The sequence below is a fragment of the Dipodomys spectabilis genome, unplaced genomic scaffold (assembly GCF_019054845.1).
Source record: "Dipodomys spectabilis isolate Male_0828 unplaced genomic scaffold, ASM1905484v1 ptg000023l, whole genome shotgun sequence".
Taxonomy (NCBI): domain Eukaryota; kingdom Metazoa; phylum Chordata; class Mammalia; order Rodentia; family Heteromyidae; genus Dipodomys; species Dipodomys spectabilis.
Window position 1 is genome coordinate 2,208,801 of NW_024870700.1, and position 22,090 is coordinate 2,230,890.

At 43.7% G+C, this 22,090-nt stretch overlaps 1 protein-coding gene across 1 annotated transcript in view; it reads left to right on the plus strand.

Moving 5' to 3' along the window:
- Positions 1–22,090, plus strand: part of LOC122104159 (transforming protein p68/c-ets-1-like) — a 51,399-nt gene that overhangs the window by 23,632 nt on the left and 5,677 nt on the right. Inside the window, exon 2 of the mRNA XM_042674865.1 lies at positions 5,554–5,636. Coding sequence (XP_042530799.1) covers positions 5,554–5,636 — 83 coding nt within the window. The remainder of the gene's footprint in view (positions 1–5,553; positions 5,637–22,090) is intronic.

Sequence of the window (22,090 nt, forward strand, 5' to 3'; positions counted from 1 at the left end):
AAGTATGCAGCAGTAAGATACTCACTGAGAAAAGTACAGGCATACATAGCAATAGAATCCCATATAGTCTTCCCTGTCACAAAATAGAGCTGTATTTATTGAAAACACTCACCTTATGATATCCAATATCAATGAAAAAAGTAGATAATAAGCTGGGTGCTGGGAGCTCATGCCTATAATCCTAGCTACTCCGGAGGCTGAGATCTGAGTTTCACGGATTGAAGCCAGCCTGAGCAGAAAAGTCTGAGAGACTTTTAACCACCAAAAACTGGAAGTGGTGCTGTGGCTCAACATGGGGTAGATCACTAGCCTTGAGCAAAAAAGTTCAGGGACAGCGCCCAGGCCCTAGTTCAAGCCCCACAACTATCAAAAAAACAAAGTAGATAACAAAATAGCTTATAAGGAATATCCCCAAAGTGAATTATGATCACTTTTACATATTACATTTGCATTTATGTAGAAACACTTGAAATACTGAGAAGAATATTGAATGAAATATTAGTATAATCCTTTGGGATTTCAGTTGCTCTATGATGTCCATTTAAGCCTTCTGTATTTTAAAAGTAATATGTTTTGAGATACAAAACATTGTTTTATCAATACCAATATATTGTTTTGGGTTTTGGTGTGTGTGTGTGTGTGTGTGTGTGTGTGTGTGTGTGTGTGTGCGTGTGTGCGTGTGTGCGTGTGTGTGTAATGGGACTTGAACTCAGAGTCTCTTGGTTCTTGCTTGGCTTTTTCCTTCAAGGCTGGGCCTTTACCACTTGAGCCACATCTTCACTTCCAGTCCAGCTTTTTACTGGTTAATTGGAGATAAGAATCTCTTAGGCCTTTCTTCCCCTGGCTGGTAGGTGCTCAATCCTTAGATCACAGCTTCCTGAGTAGCTAACATGAGAGGCATGGGCCGCCCTTGTCCAGCTTAAAAGCAATTAATTTGAAAAGATTTTTTTTTGCAGCAGGATCTTGATATGTAGACTAGGCTGACCTCTAATTCTTGGTCCTCATGCCTTGGCCTCCTTAGCGATGAGATTACAGGCATATGCCCTGCAGGGTACATAGGAGAAAAAATTTAAATTATAGTTTAAAGTCTTAACCTTTTCTTTAAGAACAGATACCCAAAATGAACATCCCTTAACTGATGCCACAGTCACAGGGATATACAGCCAAGTTGGCCAGAGTGGATGGGAATGGGAGCCTGCCATGACTAAAACCTTGTCTCTTTGGGATTTCCTATTCTCCTGCTGTCTTGACCCCAATGTCCCTCTTGTTCCCTAACCTTCATTTCACTTTGTCCCTCAACTTGTCCTGGGAAGACTTGGGTAAAAGGAAGCTCTAGGCATACAGATCCCTACTGGGTTACAAGACTTGGGAAGGGTGGTCCATTGGAGAAATGGCATATGCTTTGTAAAGAACAGAGCCCTGCAGAGTCAAATGGAAAGAGATCGGTCTAGAAGGGTTATTACCCTTTTGTCCCCTTCATTTACTGATCATGTTTTGGTCCCTATATTTAAGCATAGTGAAGGTGGAGCCTAAGACTCAGAATCAGGGCTCAATTGGGCCAGTTCTTCCTCGTGGAAAGAAAGACAACATTCATGAGTTAAAGGGTCTGTGTCAGTTTTCTAACTTAGGCTTGGTTAGTCAACAGTTATTATCTGGTTTAGACCCACCAACATTGCTCTAGATCAGAGATATGGTGTGAAAGGAATGAGCAAAATCTGCTCTAGAGCTTAAGTTCTACTAGGGTAGCACTAGGGGAGACAATAGATGGAGAATAGGGTGTGGCTTCTTGTTCAGGGCTGTGGGAAAAGATAAGGTGACCTTAAATAGCAAAGAAGGAAACAGTTTTCATGTACACATTGCTATGAAACAAACTCATTTTTTGAAGTGGTTTTTATCCAGACCTGTCACCTATTAAGATTCTGTGATCTGAGAAATGAATGTCTTCACCTCTGACCTAGTTCATTTGCGTTTAGTCTTGTGAGAGCAATTCATTCATTCATCCATCCAGTTATCCATCCAGTTATTCATCCATCCATCCATCCACAGATTTACACACAGTGAGTTCCGTTATGCAATGTGAAAAAGGAGGTGTGGCTACATTCATAAAAGTTCAGGATCTAGTGGGAGAGACAACTAGAAGCAGATGTGTGCAGAACAGTGTGATAAGTACAAAATACACCACTGAAGAATTTAAGAAAGGGGCAGCTTTCCTTGGTTGGAGCAAAGGGTGGCTCCGCAAGGGGCAGGCAGGAGAAACTGAGCAATTGCTAAAATCTTGAAGAAGAAGGGTCCACTAGTTCAGAAGTGTGGTAAAGTAGAGGGTCATGGCTAACCTTCATACAACCTGAGAAGAGTAGGGAAGTTTTAGGGGAGAGAACGGGTCCCTCCAGAACTTGAGTTCCATGGTGAGGCCCAGGGAGGAAGGGCTGGGGGGAAGGCTGCATGCTGGGTCCAGAGGTATGGGCTGGGGGGGTTGGAGTGTGGAAAGCTGAATGGGTGAGCTTGGCTGTTTCTTATTGGATCCACACACTTCATTGCTTGAGCAATGCTCTGGTTCCATTGAAGAAGAAAAAAAATGAAGTTGGCTCATCATGAGCCTCTGTTATCAAGTACTCAGTTCATTTCTGCACCAAGACAGGTCTCACAGCTGCTTCCTGGCTGGGGAGTAAATCTTGAAAATCTCACAGTTGTTTTCTATTTGGGTAATGCGCATGTGCAATGCCAAGACAAAATGTTCAAGTCCAGCTGATGTTCAAGCAGTGGTTATGTGGGAGGGAATTCTCTCTGGCCAAAGAGACAAGGAAGGGGTGGGTGGAACCTCCCCGCTTTCCCTCCCCTCTGGCACACACACACACACACACACACACACACACACACACACACACACACACACACACACACACACACACACACACACACCAAAACAACCCCCCAATATGCCTTCTGTATCTTCTGAAAGAGTTCAGAGCATTTGCAGCTGTTCAGTGTCACAATCTACAAGTTGAGGGGAAGAGGGGTGGGGGGAAGAAGACAGGTTCTTTTTTTCTTTCTCCAAAAAAAATTAAAGTAGCAATCCATTTCTGTCCCAGCTTTATTTCCTGAGATGAGAGCCCTGGAGAGTCCTGGCAACTCCCTCTTTTCTGTTTCCTTCCCCGGGCAAAGGGCTTTTCCCCCCAGAGAAGCGTCATTCATGGACTCGAGAATGTGGTCCAGCACACAGTGCACCAGATGTTCAGCCAGAGGTTCCCCCCCCCCCTCTGTCAATGGAACAGAAAACATGCTTCTACCCAACCTTCCCCCACCGCCCCCACCCCCCCCACAAGTCTGTTGCTTGGAGGGAGAGTGTTGTCTGGCAGGCAGACAGAAACCCTTGGTGTCTTTGAGCTGGGCTGCAAGGAGGTCTGTTATTGCCAATTCCCAAAGTTCTTTCTTTTGCAATGTGTAAGTCAAAGAGGCATCCAGAAGGGCAAAGGTCCTTTGCTGCTTGTGGGAGTCTGGGATGATTCTCTGGGGACTCTGGTGGTCACACCTCCTCCTCCCGCCCTCTCCCCCCACCCCCCTCTGTAATCTTCCATGATTTCCCATTCCTTGCACTGGGCAGAACTGTCTGCTGCTTCTGCTTTCCATATTCCTGGCAAATTATTCATCACATCATGTTACTTACATGAGAGTCTCTCTCTTCACTGTCTTTCTCAGGTTTACTACCCTAAGTCTGGTAGAAGGCCACAAGGTCAGGAGACTTTGCTTGTTTACTAGTGTGTCTCCAAAGTCCCAAATAGTACCTCAGCACATAGTAGGTACACAGTAAATTTTTGTGTGTGTTGGAACTGGGGCTTGAATTTATATGACAGTGAACTAACTAGGCTCCACTCGACTATTATCCTAGTGACTCAGGAGGCAGAACTCCAGACAATTACAGTTCGAAGCTAGCCCAGGCAGAAAAGCCTGAGAGACTTCACCTCCAATTAACTAGCAAAAAAGCAGGACTGGAGGTATGGGTCAAGTGATAGAATACTAGCTGTAAAATAACAAGGCTAATGAGGGCACAGGCCCTGAGGTTGGGTGGGGGATGGGGAATGTGTGAATTAATTTACTCCAGAGATCAGTTAGGTTTGAGATACAAAGGATTTCTTTCTGAAAGGCAGCTAGCTGAAAATCAGTCCTTCTAAGACATTCTCAAACATTCTCATGGGGAATTATTTAGCAGTTCTCCTCTTACTTTTGGGATGAATGTGGTTGGTCCATTATGCAGGGACTCTATCTGTCTTTGGAGGTACTATTTATTTTGGTTGGTCATGGGGCTTGAACTCGGGGCCTGGGTACTGTCCCCAAGATCCTTTTGTTCAAGGCTAGCACTCTACCACTTTGAGCCACATTTTCCTGCCCAGGGTGGCTTTGAACCAGGACCCTCAGATCTCAGTTTCCTGAGCATGATTGCAGGTGTGAGCCACCAGAATCCAGCTTTGTTTTTGACATGCTTCACTGGGGTGGGTGGCTTTTTTTATTCTCTCTAATGCTTTCTCTATTTATCCCTTTATCAATTAATTTACAGCTCAATTATATGTATTAAATCCTTATTATGTACCAGTTTTGATTGGGAGTGGGGGGAGAAGCAAGAGAGGGAAGGAAATCTGTTTTCTCTTTCTCTTTTTTGTTTTTTCCTTTTTGATGGCACTGGGAATTGATCTACTCAAGGCCTTACTCCTGCTAAGCAGGTGCTTTAGCATTTGAGCTACACCTTCAAATCCCTTTTGGCTTTTTTTTTTCAGTCAGCTATAGTACTTGAACTCAGGGCCTAGACACTGTCCCTGAGCTTTTTGGTTCAAGGTTAGCACTCTACCAGTTTGAGCCACAGTTCCACTTCTGGTTTTCCGGTGGTTAGTTGTAGGTCAGAGTCTCAAGGACTTTCCTACTGGGGCTGATTTTTTGAGCTGCTACCCTCAGATCTTAGCCTTCTGAGTAACTAGGATTGTAAGCATAAGCCACCAACACCAGACTTCCTTTTGACATTTCGTTTTTGAGGTCACAGCAGGCTTGGTCTGTGCTTTCTGCATGTATTCCCCATCTTGCTGGGGATAGCAGGCTTTTGATCTCCACCCAGTACAGGTGGAGTCTTGTGGGGTTTTAGATGAGGGGCAGGCTTAGGTTGGCCTCTAATTACGATCACCCAATCTCTATACCCCCTAGGTAGCTAGAAATCACACGCTTTGAGCCACCTCACCCAACTAGGGCTCTAGAACTTATTTTAAAAGATTCATAAGACTCTGGTCTCTGCCTAGATTCCTTTACCCTTTGTAGACCCTCTCAACCCATATTGTCTGATGTCCACACAGCCAGGCTACCAGGCTGTCCAAAGTCTGGCTCTATGTGAGGTCTCTCTGACTCTGTCTCTCTCAATCTCAGTCTCCTCATAGAGACGTGAATCAAATGACTCCTAGGGAGACTCCTAGGTCTAAGGGTCACAGACACTTTGGTGGAGGTGGGGGTTGAGATGGTTCAGATTCCCACCGCCATGGGCAGTGAGAGGCTCAGCCAATACTTTTTTCCACACAGGTGCTAAGAGCAGAATGAGCTACACTGTGGATTCTGCCATGGGGAGCCCTGTGCCTTACTCAGCACCTCGTCCTGCGATGGCGGTGAGTGGTGGTCCCTTCCTTGACTCTGCCCCCCCCCCCCATCCCTCTGCTCCCTTCTGCATCTCTTCCATGACCCAGGATACACAGAGAGTAGTAGCCAGGAACCAGAATACCACCAACACTGGGGGCCATTTTCAGTCTTTCGTGACATTATTACTCTTCTATTCAGTATTAATACAGAAATCCCTACATCTGCTGAAAAAGTTTTATTTGTACCTGTGGCTCCCAGTGGGAAGCCCAATGATTTTTCACAGTTCTCAGATCACTTGGTGTCAGTTTTCCACATGTACCTTAGACATATTTATTAGTATGATTTAACTTAGACATGAGAGATAAATAATACAAGTTTTCTTTGTGTGTGTACGTGTTGGTACTGAAGCTTAAGCCAAAGGCTTTACACTCTTGCTTAGTTCTTAACATTCACAACTGGCCCCCTAACATTTGATCTACATATCCACTACCCCTTTTTGCTAGTTAATAGGAGATGAGTCTCAAGGATCTCCTGCCCAGACTGGCTTCGAACCATGATCCTCAGATCTAACCCTCTTGAGTAGCTAGGATTACAGGCATAAACCATGGGCATCCAGTACAAGTTTTCTAATCAGAGGATTTGAAACTGGAAAAAGAAGAAATGTGAAAATAAGTTTATGCCGGGCGCCTGTAATCCTAGCTACTCAGGAGGCTGAGATCTGAGGATTGCAGTTCAAAGCCAGCTCTGGCAGGAAAGTCCATAAGACTGTTATCTCCAATAAACTACTCAGAAAACCAGAAGTGGCGCTGTGGCTCAAATGGTAGAGTGCAGGCCTTGAGCTGAAGAGCTGAGGGACAATGCCCAAGCCCAGAGTTCAAGCCACACAGCCAACAAAAAATAAATAAATAAATAAGAAAGAAAGAAAATAAGTTTACATGAAAAATGTCATCAATCTTTGGTTAAGGAAGGCCAAAGGAACTTAAAAAGATAGAACTTGATAAACTTTTTTCCTGCCTTAAAGAAGACCCCTCTCAAAGCTATATGGTGATCACTAGACTTGCTTAAAAATTGCTATGGGACAGCTGGGTGCAGGTGGCTCGTGCCTGTAATTCTAGATAATCAGGAGGCTGGGATCTGGAGGATAATGATTCAAACCCAGTCTAGGCAATAAAATCCTAGAGACTCCATCATCAAAACAACCAGCACAAAGCAGAGCTGGAGACATGACTCAGGTGGTAGAGGGCCACCTGAACAAGCACAAGGCTTTGAGTTCAAACTCTGGTATTGGCAAAGTTAAAAAAAGCCACTTTACAGGAGAGATTCCAGAATGGATCAATTTCCATGTTAAATGAAACTTTAATATTTCCAGCTGTGTGGTTAGCTACTTCTAAATTCTGTATGTGTTTCTGCAAATGTAGTTGTCAAAAAAGTGTTGAATATGTAAACTTAGTCTGGAAATGGGTAGATAAGTTCATTGTTAATTCTGCCCAAATAGGCATCAATCCATCAGAGCTGTTTAACTAGTCTCTGCCTGTGTCTTACCTGAGATCCTGTGGAATTTTTAACATTGGAACTTTAAGTTAGCCATAATTTCTCATTCTAATTGCATATGAAAAGATCTGAATACTTTGAGACTCTTTCCTGTCATGTTGAAAAGTAATTGCTCAAAAGCTGTAGCATAGTCATAGGAGGAGCTTATGTTAGGGAACCTTAGTGCACCTTTCTCCCTGGGCTTTTCTGAAATACATTTTTCATCTTTTCAAAAATGATTTCTGAGCCAGGCACTGGTGGCTCAAGCCTTTAATCCTAGCTACTCAGGAGGCTGAGATCTGAGGATCGGTTCAAAGCCAGCCCAGGCAGGAAAGTCCGAGAGACTCTTATCTCTAATAAACCACTCAGAAAACTGGCTCTGTGGCTCAGGTGGTAGAGTGCTAGCCTTGAGCTGAAGAGCTGAGGGACAGCACCCATGCCCAGAGTTCAAGCCCCAGGACCAACAAAAAAAAAAGAAAAAAAAAAGATTTCTGTTTTTATGCAATTACCATTCACCATTTCCCCAAATTGAAAGCAGAAAAAGGTTTATACCACAATTTATATCAGAAGTATGTTAAAAATAAAAAGAAATACAAGGCAAGAAATCAATTAGACTAGGTATAGTGGTTCATGTCTATAATCCTGACTACTGAAGAAGCAGAGATCAGGAGGATCACAGTTTGAGTTAGTAAGACTCTATCTGAACCAGTGAGCTAAGCATAGTAGTTGATATATGCAATCTTAGCTACTTCGGAGATTAAAGTCCATGATGAATCGTGACAAAAATGTGAGATCCTATCTGAAAAATAACTAGAAGCAAAAAGGACTGGAGATGTAGCTTCAGTGACTGAACACTAGCCTGAGGTACTGGGTTCAAACACGGGAACTACAAAAAGGAAAACAAAAGAGTCACTTTGGACTTGTTTACTAAAAAACTGCCCAGGAACTCAGAGTTCAAAGTCATGGTCAGGGCTGGAAAAGTTACTAGGGACTTATCCCTGCTTCTGAGAGGTTATCACCTAAAGTCAGCAAAATTACACTCCACTTTTCTTCAAGATAATATTGTAGAGCTTTGTTAAAATATACACAGTCATGGTGTGACCTCAGGGAAAATGTGTCACTGACTTGGAAAAGACAATTTAAAGCCAGTGTATGTTAGTTATCTTTAGTTATAATCAAATTAAGCATTCATAACATTTTTGGGGGGGTCATGGGGCTTGAATGCTGGGCCTGGGCGCTGTCCCTCAGCTCTTCAGCTCAAGGCGAGCTCTCTACCACTTGAGCCACAGCGCCACTTCCAACAAGCATTCATAATTTAAAGGAAACAAATTAATTAAAATTAAGAGAAGAATGTTACAAAAGTATGTACTTATCAGACAAAAAATATTAAGTGTCTAAGTTGCAGGTATAGTAGGATATTATCCTGGACAGGGTATCTGGAAGTCATAGATGGTTAAAAATAAACACTCAACCAAAAGCCAGGAGCCAGTGACTCACCTATAATCCTAGCTACTCAGGAGGCTGAGATCTGAGGATCTCAGAAGCCAGCTCAGGCAGGAAAGTCTATGAGACTCTGATCTCTAATTAACCACCAATAAGCCAGAAGTGGAACTGTGGCTCAAGTGGTAGAACACTAGCCTTGGACAAAAATTCAAGCCCCAGGAATGGTACAGAGAAAACCAAACAACAAAAACCCCTCAATCAAAATCAATCAATATTCAGCTAACAGCCACCATCCTCAATGAGGTACACCAGATGTTTTCATGCACTGTGAACGGTTTCCAAAAGGAAAGAAACCACACGGTCCTCTACCAACAACCATTTCTGAGAAACACTATCCACATGTGAGATGCTTTTGACTATCAGTTTCCAAGCTGCTTGGGTAAAAGCAGAAGGTTGGGTGATGTGAGAGCCTGAAGTTCTTATTCCAGCACTTTCACTGGACCTCAATTTCTCTACCCCTGAAACTATTAAGGCAAACTTCAGTACCACAGAATAAGCAGAGACACATTGAACAACTCATCTGATCAAGAGGGGCACATCAATAACATGGATTGGTGACAGTTCAAGTTTAGTAAACCTCTTAGGTAAACTTTCAATATTTATCTAGGCTATCTTACAAACAGAGAATGTTGTCTGCAACTTAAAACCTTCAATGTGGGCGCTAGAGACACTAGCAAGCAAGCCTCCTATTCTCGAGCCCAAGCTAGATGTGGTTGAGGACAGAGCATAGTTCCCTTTAACTCTCTATGTTAGAGAAGCAAGTCTCATCCCATATGGAGCCCCATCCATATTCTCAATCCAACCCTCCAAGTCTTCCTGCCTGAGCCACAATTTAGTTAGACACCTCTCCCCCCCCCCAAAAAAAAGCAATTTTGTCCCTTCTTCGGTATAGTAAACTTAGGAAGGGTAGGAAAAGGGAAATGATGAGGGCCAGTGAGATTCTCAACAGAGACTCTGGTAATGCCTGGAACTATGATTGGTTGTCAAGGTCTGAGATGTGCTACTGTCTTCTAGTTAGTTGGTAGAAGCCACCGACTCACCTAAACTTCCACTAAACACAAGACAGAATCCATGACAAAGAATTATCCAGCCCCTAAGGTTGAGAAACACTATAATACCTTCATGTTTGAAGGCTGGATTGTAAATGTAGCACAATGGTCTAAGCGGTTCTTGGCTCCTATGACTTATTGCTTTGGGAAAGGAACCCTCAGAATAGAAGACAATCAGTATGTGCTCCTCTTCTAAGAAGCTCCATTTAGAGTGTTGGTTTAATTGGCCAAAAAGCAATCTTCTGAAATAGGATGTGATTATTTTCTAAGCCTGAGAAATTGCCTAGTCTCAGGTTCCTGGTTTGTAAACTCCCTGGTTTTCTGATATACTAGAATCACTAGTGCTTACCCCTAGAGGCTGTCATGAGAATGGATGCCTCAGCCAGATGCTGGTGGCTCATGCCTGTAATCCTAGCTACTCAAGTGGCTGAGATCTGAGGATCACAGTTCAAAACCAGCTGGGGCAAGGAAGTCCCTGAGACTCTCTGTTCTCCAATTAACTACCAGAAAACCAGAAGTGGTGCTGTGGTTTAACGTGGTGGAGTTTAGCTAGCCTTGAGGGAAAAACCTCAGGGACAGCTCCTAGGCCCTGAATTCAAGCCCCATGACCAACAATAACAACAAAAAAAATGGGAAATGGATACCACCACCAGGCAATGGTGGCTTAGGCAGAAGTGCTTGCATTTGCCTCTGTTTGTGTTGAGTCTGTCAAAGCAGGTCCCTGTTTTTCCTGACTGTAAAGTCAGCCCTCTGGGGACCTTTATGAATGGAGTGATGTCACAGCTTCAGCTGGAGAGGTGGAGAAGCCACAGGGTGGGAAGGTGGGTGGCCTTTGTGTGGGAGGGGTACATTTCCAGGTACTTCTGTGGGCTGTGAGGGACCCTTTCATCCAGAGCGGGAAGCACTCCTTCCTGTTATTCTGGCTGGCTCTGCCCTCCTGGGCCCTGGAAGTCCCTCCAGTGCTGGCTCATCGGTCCTCACCCTGCGTCATTCTCCTCAGGCCACCGCGCTGGCCCCGCTGGGGAGAGCAGACCTGAGGGACCTGGGCCACTCTTCCTTTGACCAAACATGTCCTAGGCCTTGGTAGGGAGGATGTGGGGAGCTGAGCCTCAGGGATCAGTGATCCTGGGGCCCTAGGGACTTTAGGAAGCACCTAAAGCTGCTTAGAGGACAGGCATAGTAACTTCCCATTCATCTCCTTGTGGAGCTGGGTGCTTTTGGGGACATAGCACTGTACTTGGGACCTGGGACCTGGTAAGAGTGGATGTCCAGGGTGCTAGGCCACATAAATATTCAAGGGGTTCAATAGATATCCCCAAATTCCAGACTTCCTTAGGATAGGCCCCATCAGGGGATATTCCTGCTGGCTGAAGGATGGGGTAACATTGAGAACCGATCACCCTCTCATCTAAATCAAACGTATTTCTCTTATAAATTCAGTACCTTTATTTTTTCAATGAAAACAGGGGCTGTTTCAACGAAAGGCTTTTTCTTTCTTTGACTTGTGAATTTATTGACTGATCATTGAGCACGCAGTTTTTTAGATGATTGTTCTTGCTGTACAGGACAAAGAATCATGACACTTGATCACGCAAAGGACAGGGTGGTGGAAATGAATTCAGGCACACAGGGCTGATGTCAGCTTGGGAAGGATGCGAGGGGGGGTCCTCAGTCCCTGGCTACCTCTGGGGTCTGTGTCATCGGCCTGAGCAATGCCAGAGAGCCTCTGGAAGCTCAATTTGGTTGGGAAGGGGAATAGCCCAGCTATGAGGCTCAGCTAAAAGCAGTTCAAAACTGAACTCCAGGCTATGGCTCTCAAACTCTGCCTTTCAGAGGGTCTTGGCAATCTCTCCGTGGTTTGGGCAGATCCTCCTTTTTATCTCTTCTTCCTCTCTTCCCTGATCGATGGATCTATTGACAACTGATTTATACACAATTCTTATTTGCATCTTTAATCACTCTAGTGAGGCAGAAAAGGGACTTCCTGCATGTACTCCTTCCTTGTCTGACAACAGACATTAACTAAAACCTTTAGTCTTGGGCCAGGTAGCTGTGAGATACACCTGACTTTATTTTCTGCTACTAGATCACAAGGCTTGAGACTGGGAAATTTATTTATTTATTTTTAAATGTATTCATTTAGCTCACAGTTCTGGAGGCTTGTTGGGGCTTCATCTGGTGAAGGTCTTTTTGCTACAGCCTAATATGGAGGAAAAAAATTACATAATGAAAGAGAATATGGCGGAGGGAGGTGGGGCAGGGCTGAACTCATTCTCTTCACCTTTTTTTTTGAATCAGGAAGCTTCTTCTGTAACAGTAGCATTAATTCATTCAGGAGAGCAGAGGACTCTTGATAGTCCCACAAAATTATCTGAATGGAGACACTCAAATCATAACAGCACCCTAGACACTCCAAATGGAAATCTCTTGGGTTTTAGAGTCAGAAAGACCTGTGTTAAATTCTAGTCTCTAATTCCTTAGCCACACACAGAACCTTAGATGAAGGATAACCTCTGTGGATATCGAAGCTTATAGAGGAAGGCCACTGGGAGGCTTAAGGGAGATAGTGCTTAACAAGTAACTCCACAAAAATGGCCTTCATTAATTCTTTTTTCCCCTTTGTCCACTAGGTCTTCCTTTTTTATTTTTGACGTGTGTGTGTGTGTGTGTGTGTGTATGTATGTGTGTGTGTGTGTTTGTGTGTGTAGTATGCATGTGTGTACACACACCGTATTGGTGCTTGAACTCAGTGCTTGGTACTGTCCCTTAACTTTTATACTCAAGGCTGGCACTGTACCTCTTGAGCCACACCTCCATTTCTGGCTTTTTTTCTGGTTACTTGAGATAAGAGTCTCACAAACTATCCTGCCCAGGCTGGCTTTGAACTTTGATCCTCAGATCTCAGCCTCAAAAGTGGCTAAGATTACAGGCATGAGCCACTGACACCTGGCCTGGGCTTTTTGATCATTTTATATAGATGCCTGGGAACAATGATAATATGGACTTGTTGTCCATATAAGGATGTTACCAGAGCAAGATGGGGTAAAAAATGGAGACATTCTTTCTTATTGGGAAACCTCTTTGCTTCATTGTGACCCTGAATGAGTAATAAGCTCTCTTACTACTTGATTCAAGTTCTCTAGTCATGGGCCAGTGGTATACAGGCCCCTGGTTCTCTTCTCTTGAGTAATTGGTTTAATTGTACCTCATTGAGCAGCAATTCTCTTTTTACCCAGGGCTCCAGCTAGTGGTACTCTCTTCACCTCTACCTGTGGGCCACAGGATCCCAGAATTTGGGCATGTTCACAGGGGAGTCGCTGCTGACCTGGGCTTTGTCTACAGTGATCCTGAGTGCTCCCAGATGTGGATTCTCTTCCTTGTCTGCGGGAATCCTGGAGACCCATAGGCAATGCATTTGGGATTAGAAAAAAAATGGAAAGATACAACGAAAAGAAAGTAAGAATCCAGAAAAGGATTTTTCACTCTACTGCTTAAGGTGGTGATGGCTTTATTCTTGAAGAGATCATTGCAACAGAATGTGGAGGGAATTGTTTATACTTAAAACTCTCAGTGGCAGGTGAGAAATTGACAAAAACAAAGAGCAAGGACCTTAGAAAGTGTGAGTTCTCTAAATTGCCAGATTCTGTCAGTACAAATGAGCACATTTCAGAGTCAGAGAAGTGAAAAGAAGTCCATGTCATCAGAAAATGAAGGTGCTAAGAGGTTAAATGACCTGCTCCAGTTTACAAAATAGAAAATAGATGGAGTGTGGCCCATGTTTCCTGGCTCTTGGCACAGAATACTCCTGTCTATTTGTGTGGCTATAGCTAAGCACCGGAGGGTAGGTAATTATAAATACAGGAAGTGACCGATTGTAGTTCTGGAAAAATCCATATCAAGTTTCTGGTAGATTTTAAGGTCAGTGAGGATCCCAGACTCTGCTTCCAAGATGGCACATTGTTGCTGTATCTGGAATGGATGAATAAACACGGTGTTCTTGATGGAAGGAATGGAAGGGACTGAGCCTCCCCTCCTCCCCACCCACTTCCTAGACAACTACCTTTTACTACTATCACATCAGTGATATTCAAAGCACAACAATTCCTTACCTCCAAACACATCCTTATTCAATTGAAAAACAAATATTGGTGCGATATAAGAAAAAAATTGACTCATATCCATGCACTTTGTTTGTGGGGGAAAATGGCCTTTCTGATTTAGGAAAGAGTCAAAACTCATGTACACCACCAAGCAAATCACAGTACTGATAGTACTGTCGGTATGTAGCAGTAGCAGAAGGTCCCTCCTGACTGTGTCCTTCCTCAAGGCTCTGGTTCAGTGCCACCATATGCCTCATGCCAATGGAGACCTGCCTGTCACTCAGTGGTGCCACAGCATTGATATGCAGGCTTCATGCTGAGTTCCTGTAATTCGGATATCCTGGGAGCTGACAAGTGACATCTCATCTAAGACTTCTCAGCAGGGAACAGGGATGTGCTCTGGTCCTCAGAAGCCCTTTCTTGCCCTATCTTCCATGTGTCTCAGCCAATGCCTGCTGTGTGGGGAGGTCATTGTACTCTTGGCTGGTTCCTGGCTGGCATGAGGTGCAGTGCTAGTGTTGAGTGTGGCCCTCACTGACAGTGAGCTAACCAGATGGTCTACACAAGAGCATAATTAGCCAAGGGCAGGTGGTTCACTCCTGTAATCCTAGCTACTCAGGAGGCTGAGATCTGAGGACCATGGTTCAAGGCCAGCCTAGGCAGAAAAGTCTGTGACACTCTGACTTCCAAAAAGCTGGAAATACATCTGTGGCTCAACTGGTAGAACACCAGCCTTGAGTGAAAAAGCTAAGGGACAGCTCCCAGGATATGAGTTCAAACCTCAGTACTGGCACCAAAAACTTTTTTAAAAAAGATCAATTAATTGATTAAAAGAAATTGAAAAGCACAATTAGATGTTCAGATATGTCCCTCCCCCCCCCCCCCCCCCCCCCCCGGGCTTCAGATGTTTCTTCTTTCAAAACCCTGCAGTGGGTCAGGTCTGCCCTTTCATCAAGGCCTAGGCAGGCCTATCATTCCTATTGTTTTAAGAAGAATTTCCTGGCCTTGAGTCTAAAATTAAATTGCCCTTTGAGAGTTTCCTATTTTGTCTGTTCCGGCCTCTCCTGGTGTCCACACCACCCCTAGTCCCCTGTTCTTGATAAACAGGCATGCTCAGGAGAGCTAGGGAGGACTTCTACTCTGCCTCCCTCCCTTTGCCTCCAACAGAGCAGAATGATGATACCCCCAAGACGCATCACCAATCTGCCATTCATTCTGAGGCCAAGCACACCCCAGCCAAATCCTTCTTAGCAGCTCTGTACATACCATGTCTAGTAAGTGTAAGAAGATACCATATGCAGAGAAAGAAGAGTCTAAGTTAGAAATCAGTGTTGCTCTACCTCGAGTCAAGGAAGGAGTGACTGTATACAAAGAGGTAAAGAGTTTAAGCTAAAGTAGGGCCTGTGTGTTATACTATGTGTTATAGTCCCTGCCATGCAAGAGTTTGGTAACTGTACTACCAAGGTACTTTCCTGAAACATGGGATCCGTGAGAGCAAAGCCATGTTTGGGTATGGTTTCAGGGAAGCTTGAATATTTTTTTAAGGGGACACTGTCATGAATTGGCACTACAATTGACCACTTTTGGCTCTCCCTAGGCTTCTTTGCTCTGTGGGGTTGTTAGTCTGAGGAAGATTGTCCAATCCAACATCAAGAGGAGAATGTAGGTAGGTCAGCACAACCGAGCCTTTGAGTTAGCAAGGAACCCAGAGGTCAGGTTGTCAGGGCCGAGCTCCACAGGAAACAAAGCTTAGGGAGATTAAGTGACAGGCCACAGATTACACAGCTCCTGGGAGGTAGACAGGATTTGAACACAAGCTTCCTGCTCTAGAGTCTTTCTGCTCCACTGCAAGAGTATCCCTGACTTCCTAGAAAACAGTACACCAATTCTAGTCCCAGGATTCATTCACCCAGCATGGACTCAGCTTCACTTCTGGCTTTAAAATGTGCTTAGACATTGCATTATCTTAAAAATGTTGATTGTGTTCTCCATTTATGGCCTGGGGTTAAGCCCCAGGATTCTGGAGATAACCAAAGGAAAGGAGAGTTAACACATGGGGAGACATGCGAGGAAAGTGAAAGAAGAGCTTATAAGTGCAGGAGAATGAACCACCTGCACTTCGCAGGCTAAAGCCAGAGAGACTAGCTGAAGAATAGCTCGCACACATTCTCCTTAGATTCACTGACCTCATAAGTTTGTGATTTGGTCTCATAAAACTATTCTCCTGGTTCCTCTTTTCCAATTTTGTAGGACTTTGGAGAGGGGTGGGGGAGAGAAGGAAGCCAATGAGCAAATGAATGTGGCAAGGCAGAAGACGGAAGTGGAAGAGATGACCCTGGAGACATTAGCTGCAGGCAGTGGAGAAGGAGAGATGGAAAATTCCCACTCCATGACCCTGAAGTGTGAGCCATGGAGTAAGGGAGAGGGCACAAACAAGGTTTGTGATCCTTATATCTCAACTGAGTAGCCACCAACATTCTTCAACAGAGCGTGTGTGTGTGTGTGTGTGTGTGTGTGTGTGTGTGTGTGTGTGTGTGTGTGTGTGTGTTGGTCCTGAGGCTTAAACTCAGGGCCTGGGCTAGTACTCGAGTCACAAATCCACTTCTAGCCTTTTTTGCTGGTTCACTGGAGGTAAGAGTCTTACAGACTTCCTTGCCCAGGCTTTGAACTGCAACCCTCAGATCTCAGCCCCCTGAGTAGCTAGGATTACAGGCACCTGGTTTCCAACTTTTTTTTGGGGGGGGGTTCAGTGATGGGGGCCTGGGTACTATCCTTGAGCTCTTTTACTCAAGGCTAGAGCTCTACCAATTTGAGCCACAACACCACTTCCAGTTTTTGAGTAAGAGTCTCACAGGAACTTTTATGTCCAGGCTAGCTTCAAACTGTGATCCTCAGATCTCAGCCTCCTGAGTAGCTGGGATTACAGGCATGAGCCAACAGCATCTGGCTCAACCGTTATTTTTGAGCAAACTATTGCCTCACACAACTTCATGTTGTAGAGGTGGGAGAAAGAATTTGAAATCTAACAGAGCAGGGTTATACTTAGGTCTTCATTATTTTATTAGGAGCATGGCCTTTGGATATGTGCTTACACTCTTAAAGTCTCCATCTTGTGAAATGGAGATGAAAATAGTAATGGTGCAAGATTGTGGTGAGAATGAACAGGGACTGTTGTCTGTAGGGGCCTTCGCCTGCCAGCTGGTGCCAACAGCCGTGAGATGTCTGTTGGTTCCTTTCATCAGTAACATTTGGGAGGAAGAGTGAAAAACTGTCAGATGGTTTCCTTAAAACGGTGGCAGAGATTGGGTGTGTGGCTCACAACTCATTGACTCATCTCTGGATACAGCCTAGAAAGGAAGGTGTCAATGAAGAGATTGTTTTGGGTGGTGCCTTTTAAATTCAACGAGTTAAGAGCTTTGCCACCCAGATTTCAAACCTACTGATAACTGGCTTCTTTCTCCTCAAGTAGGGCAGTTTCATAATGAATTGGAATTCGTGAAGTGGTTCTCTTTGAGTAAAAATGGCACTTTCATACGCTATGATATAGTTTTTAAGTCAGTTGATGAAATGTCAAAGAAACAGGCAGGTGTCTAGATAACAGATCATTGACAGTGACATCCATTAGCAAGGATGCTGGTGGCCTATGGGAGACTTGGACATTAAAGACATAAAGTCATTCTTTAATGAACAGTCCTCTGGCTCTATTGGGAGCCAGAGAAAATACATCTTTTAAAAATACATAGTTTTACAGGGCACTAGTGGTTCACGCCTCTAGTTTCAGATCTGAGAATCATAGGTTGAAGCCAGCTCAGGCAGGAAAGTCTGTGAGACTCTTATTTCCAATTAACTACTTAAAAAATAAAAGCTGGAAATAGAGGTATGGCTCAAGTGGTAGAGCTCTAGCCTTGAGCAAATGAAGCCCAAGGAGAGTGCCAATGCCCTGAGTTCAAACCCCAGGACCAGCACAAGCATAAATAGATAATTAATAAATAAGCCTAGTTCTATTTATAAATAAAGATGAGCTATCCCTCTTGACGAAAGAACCTCTTTGAGGAACAGAAGATGCTCTACCCAAAAAGGCAGTGACATAAAATGAAGCTGATACCATCCCTGGTTGTCCTACAGACATAGTAAGCTGGCCTTCATTACCAACACAGCTGTTTTGCAGACCTGAACCCCACTGTGTTTCTCTACCCTCTAGTTGATAGTTTTCCCCACAATACCTCTAGGTATATTAAGCCTTGCCTTTTCAGTGATCTTTCCATAGCAAAGAAAACTCATACTTTCCTTATGTTGAATTCTACCCATCTCAATCACCTGCCACTATAGCAGGGCCTGTAACACACAGCCCATCATCTGCTTGCAAGGTTTCTAGTTATTCTTTCTGCTGCCCTCTGACAAAGCTCCTATTTCCACTCCCCTCTATCATGGCACAAAAATCCTACTGACACGATTTACTACCACCTTACAAGAACACCACACTTAACTCTACCAGTCACCGCCTTCAAAGGATCTTTTGCTTTCAGTAAGCCATGGACATTTGTGACCCAAAAGAAGAAAGGTATGAGAACAACAGAATGGTGAGACAAAGGGCAAGGGGGTAGCCAATGCAACAGTGATCTACACAAGACACTATGGGGAGATGGGTAGTAGGGGGGAGGATAAGTAGGAGGAAAATGAGGGAAGGGGTGACAAGCTTAATAGGAAATGTACTTATTATCTTACTTATGTAACTGCAACCTCTCTGTATATCACCTTGACAATAAAAAATAAATTTAAAAACAGAAGAAAGAGATGGGTAACTTAGAGTTCTCCTTCATACCATTTAGAGCCAAAATTCTCTCCCTTGAGATCCTGTTCCTAGGACTTTGACGCTTGATATTGAATTCAGAGAAGGGATCTGAGGGATAGAATTGAGAGCCCATAGTGTGACTTATATACATCTAAGAAATGTGTTGTGTGGGTTTTTTGTTTGTTTATTGGGGCTTCAACTCAGGGATTGGGCACTGTCCTTGGGCTTTTGTGCTCAGGGCTAGTGCTCTACTGTTGGAGTCACAGCTCCACTCCCGGCTTTTTTGGTGCTTCATTGGAGAAAAGCATCTCACAGAGAAATAAATGTGTCTTGTATGGACTGTTTCCAAGTGTTATGGATGACTGCTTATTGTTGGAGAATCAGAAGAAGGTCTCTCAGCAGTCACTCTAGGAGCTCACAGTATTAAAAGAAGTTGTCAGCAAAATGGTTTGAAGCCAGAATTCAGGAAACTATATCTCACTGACGCTTGCAGTGTTTTGATTTGTGTGTGAGTGTGTGTGTGTGTGTGTGTGTGTGTGTGTGTGTGTGTGTGTGTGTGTGTGTGTGATAATTTCCCCAAACCTCTTGGTTTAAAACACATACAGGTAAAAAATGGTAGAAAATCTTTCTTAGTTTCTCAGGCTTCCTGGCAGCAGAAGGCCAAGAATGTTAGCCTTGATCTTCATTTAGTCCTCAAGATGTGTTTGTTGGAGGGTTGAGGAATTGTTAGTACTGTGTTCTCAGTACCTTCAGAGCAGGTGGAAGATAAACAGTCCCAAAGTAAATGCCATCCAGTACCAGCTTAAATAACTTCATGAGTATTAGCACATACAAGATCCACCTTCATGGGGTCTTACATTGGGCACAGTGCCTTCTTCTACATTTAGGGTTCAATGGTCACTTTTCTCTGTGCCAATATATTGTTTCTGTTTTTGTTGTTGTTTGGGCCAGTACTGAGACCTGAACTCAAGGCTGGGGCACTGTCCCTTAGCTTTTTTCTTCAAGGCTGGCTCTCTACCATTTTAACCACAGATCCACTTCCTGCTCTGTGGTGGTGAATTGTAGATCAGAGTCTCATGGACTTTCCTGCCCAGACTAGCTATGAATTGCATCCTCAGATCTCAGCCTCTTAAGTAGCTAGGATAACAGGTGTGAGCCAGGGACACCTCACTATGTTCTATTGCTTTTTCTTTCTTTTTTTTTTTAACTGAGCTTTTGAGAGCAGGGGTGGACCACTGCAAAATAAGGGAGTATGTGGTAAGTGACTGAATGTAAAATAATGGGCTGAGTTCTTATATGCTCAAGGGGAAAGCCAGCATCAGATCCTACAATTAGAGAATCTATTAGGCTATCTTCTGTCCGTGGCCCCTAAGAGGTGCATTCCTTAGCACTTCCCATCAATTGTTTTAATCACATTAACTTCTTTGCAGAGTTTTGTTTCTCTTCATTGGGGTCCGGGTTCCCACGGCCGTGGAAGGGCCATGAGAGTATAGGGATAAAGGAACGCTGATGATGAGCTAGTACAGCTTAGATTCTTACTCTCCGGAAAATTGTTCCATGAATCTGCCTCCCTTTTTATAATCATAATATTTACCTCGCTTGCTTTATATAAGAAATGCTAAATGATACCTACTTATGATTGAGGGTCAGCTATCTTGAATTTCGCATGTATAATGAGTACGTTTATGGAACAGCTTCTTGTTTTATTTTAATTTTATTCTGGCAATCCTAAGACCTGAGCTCAGGCCCTTGTGTTCTGCTCTTGCAGCATGGATCCGGTCTTCTTGCTATTACATCATTTCTCAGGTAGAGTCTCCAGCTTTTTCCCAAGCTAGCCTCACAGCTGTGATTCCTTTGTCTCAGCCTACAGAGTAGCTGGGACTACAGGCATGAACCACAATCAGCCCTTTTATTTTGCTTTACATATAATGTTCTTATGCATATCATTTCATGTACATGGCTTTTACTTGGTGAAGTAAGTGGTATTTGCCCCACTTAATAACTGAGTAAAATGAAGTTTAGCTTAAGAAGCAGATCAGACTCACATTAATAAGTGGTGAAGCCAAGAGTTGAATCTATGTACATCTGACTTCCTCTGAATTCAGAAGGTAAGGTTTTACACACTATACATCATGGCCTTTCCCATAGCCATCTATCTTCATTAGACAGTGCTGGGCTATCTGTTTTATGACATAAATCCCCACATATTGGAAGAAAATCTTGTCTAACAACCAATGTCATTACCACCTACCCTCACTAGCGGAAAAAAACATGAGATGAATTTCATGAAATAGGTCTGTATTTATTTTTATTTATTTTATTTCTTGTGGTAGTACACATGTTTGGACTTAGAACCTTGTGCTTGCTCAGCCTGCTTGCTTAGTGAGTGCTCTACCTCTTGAGCCATGACTTTTTGTTGGTTGCTTTAGAGATGGAGTCTCATGGGCTTTTCTGCTCAGGCTAGCTTCATGATCCTCTGGATCTCAGCCACTTACGTGGCTAGCTAGGTTTACAAGTGTCAGCTATTAGCAACAAACCATTTTTCATTTTCTTTTTGGCATGTGCCACTTATCACTTCTATATATTGGAATGGCTTGGCAGAAGACTGTTTCATGTTTGTTTTTCTTTTAGAGTAAGGTACCCTAAAAATAAAAGGCTAAGAGTACGGGCTGGGAAGGTGGTCAATGGTAGAGCGCTTGCCTTGCATGCATGAGGCCCTGGGTTCGATTCCTCAGCACCACGTAAGCAAAAAGATAAAAGCCGGAAGTGGCGCTGTGGCTCAAGTGGTAGAGCACTAGCCTTGAGCTGAAGAGCTGAGGGACAGCACCCAGGCCCAGAGTCCAGGCCCCATGACCAGACTCCCTCCCCCCCCCCAAAAAAAGCTAAGAGTGTATATATTTAAAATAATTCATATTCTGTCCTGTTGTTAACTATGAGTCTTGGTGGGTGGGGTCCTGGGTCTTATACATGTTAAGCAAGCACTCTACCATCAAGTTAAATATGCTCCCAACCCAACTGCGAACCTTTATTTGAAGATGATAAAAGGTAGTCCTTAAATGTGTGAAGAAATGGGAGGAGATGAAGATAGTCATAGCTTGAGTCAGAAATTCTCTTCAATTTGACAAGATCCAACACCCCTTTATGATGAAGGTTTTGGAAAAATTAGGAATCCATGGAACATTCCTCAATACAATAAAGGCTGTATATGACAAACCTACAGCCAGCATTATACTCAATGGTGAAAAACTAAAGCCATTTCCTCTTAACTCAGGAACAAGACAAGGATGCCCACTCTCTCCACTTCTCTTCAATCTAGTATTAGAATGCCTAGCTACAGCAATAAGACAAGATGAAAACATAAAGGAGATCCAAATAGGGAAAGAAGAAATAAAACTCTCCCTCTTTGCAGATGACATGATCTTGTATTTAAAGAATCCCATAGACTCCACTCCCAAATTACTCAAGCTGATTCAAAACTTTGGCAAAGTAGCAGGTTATAAAATTAACCC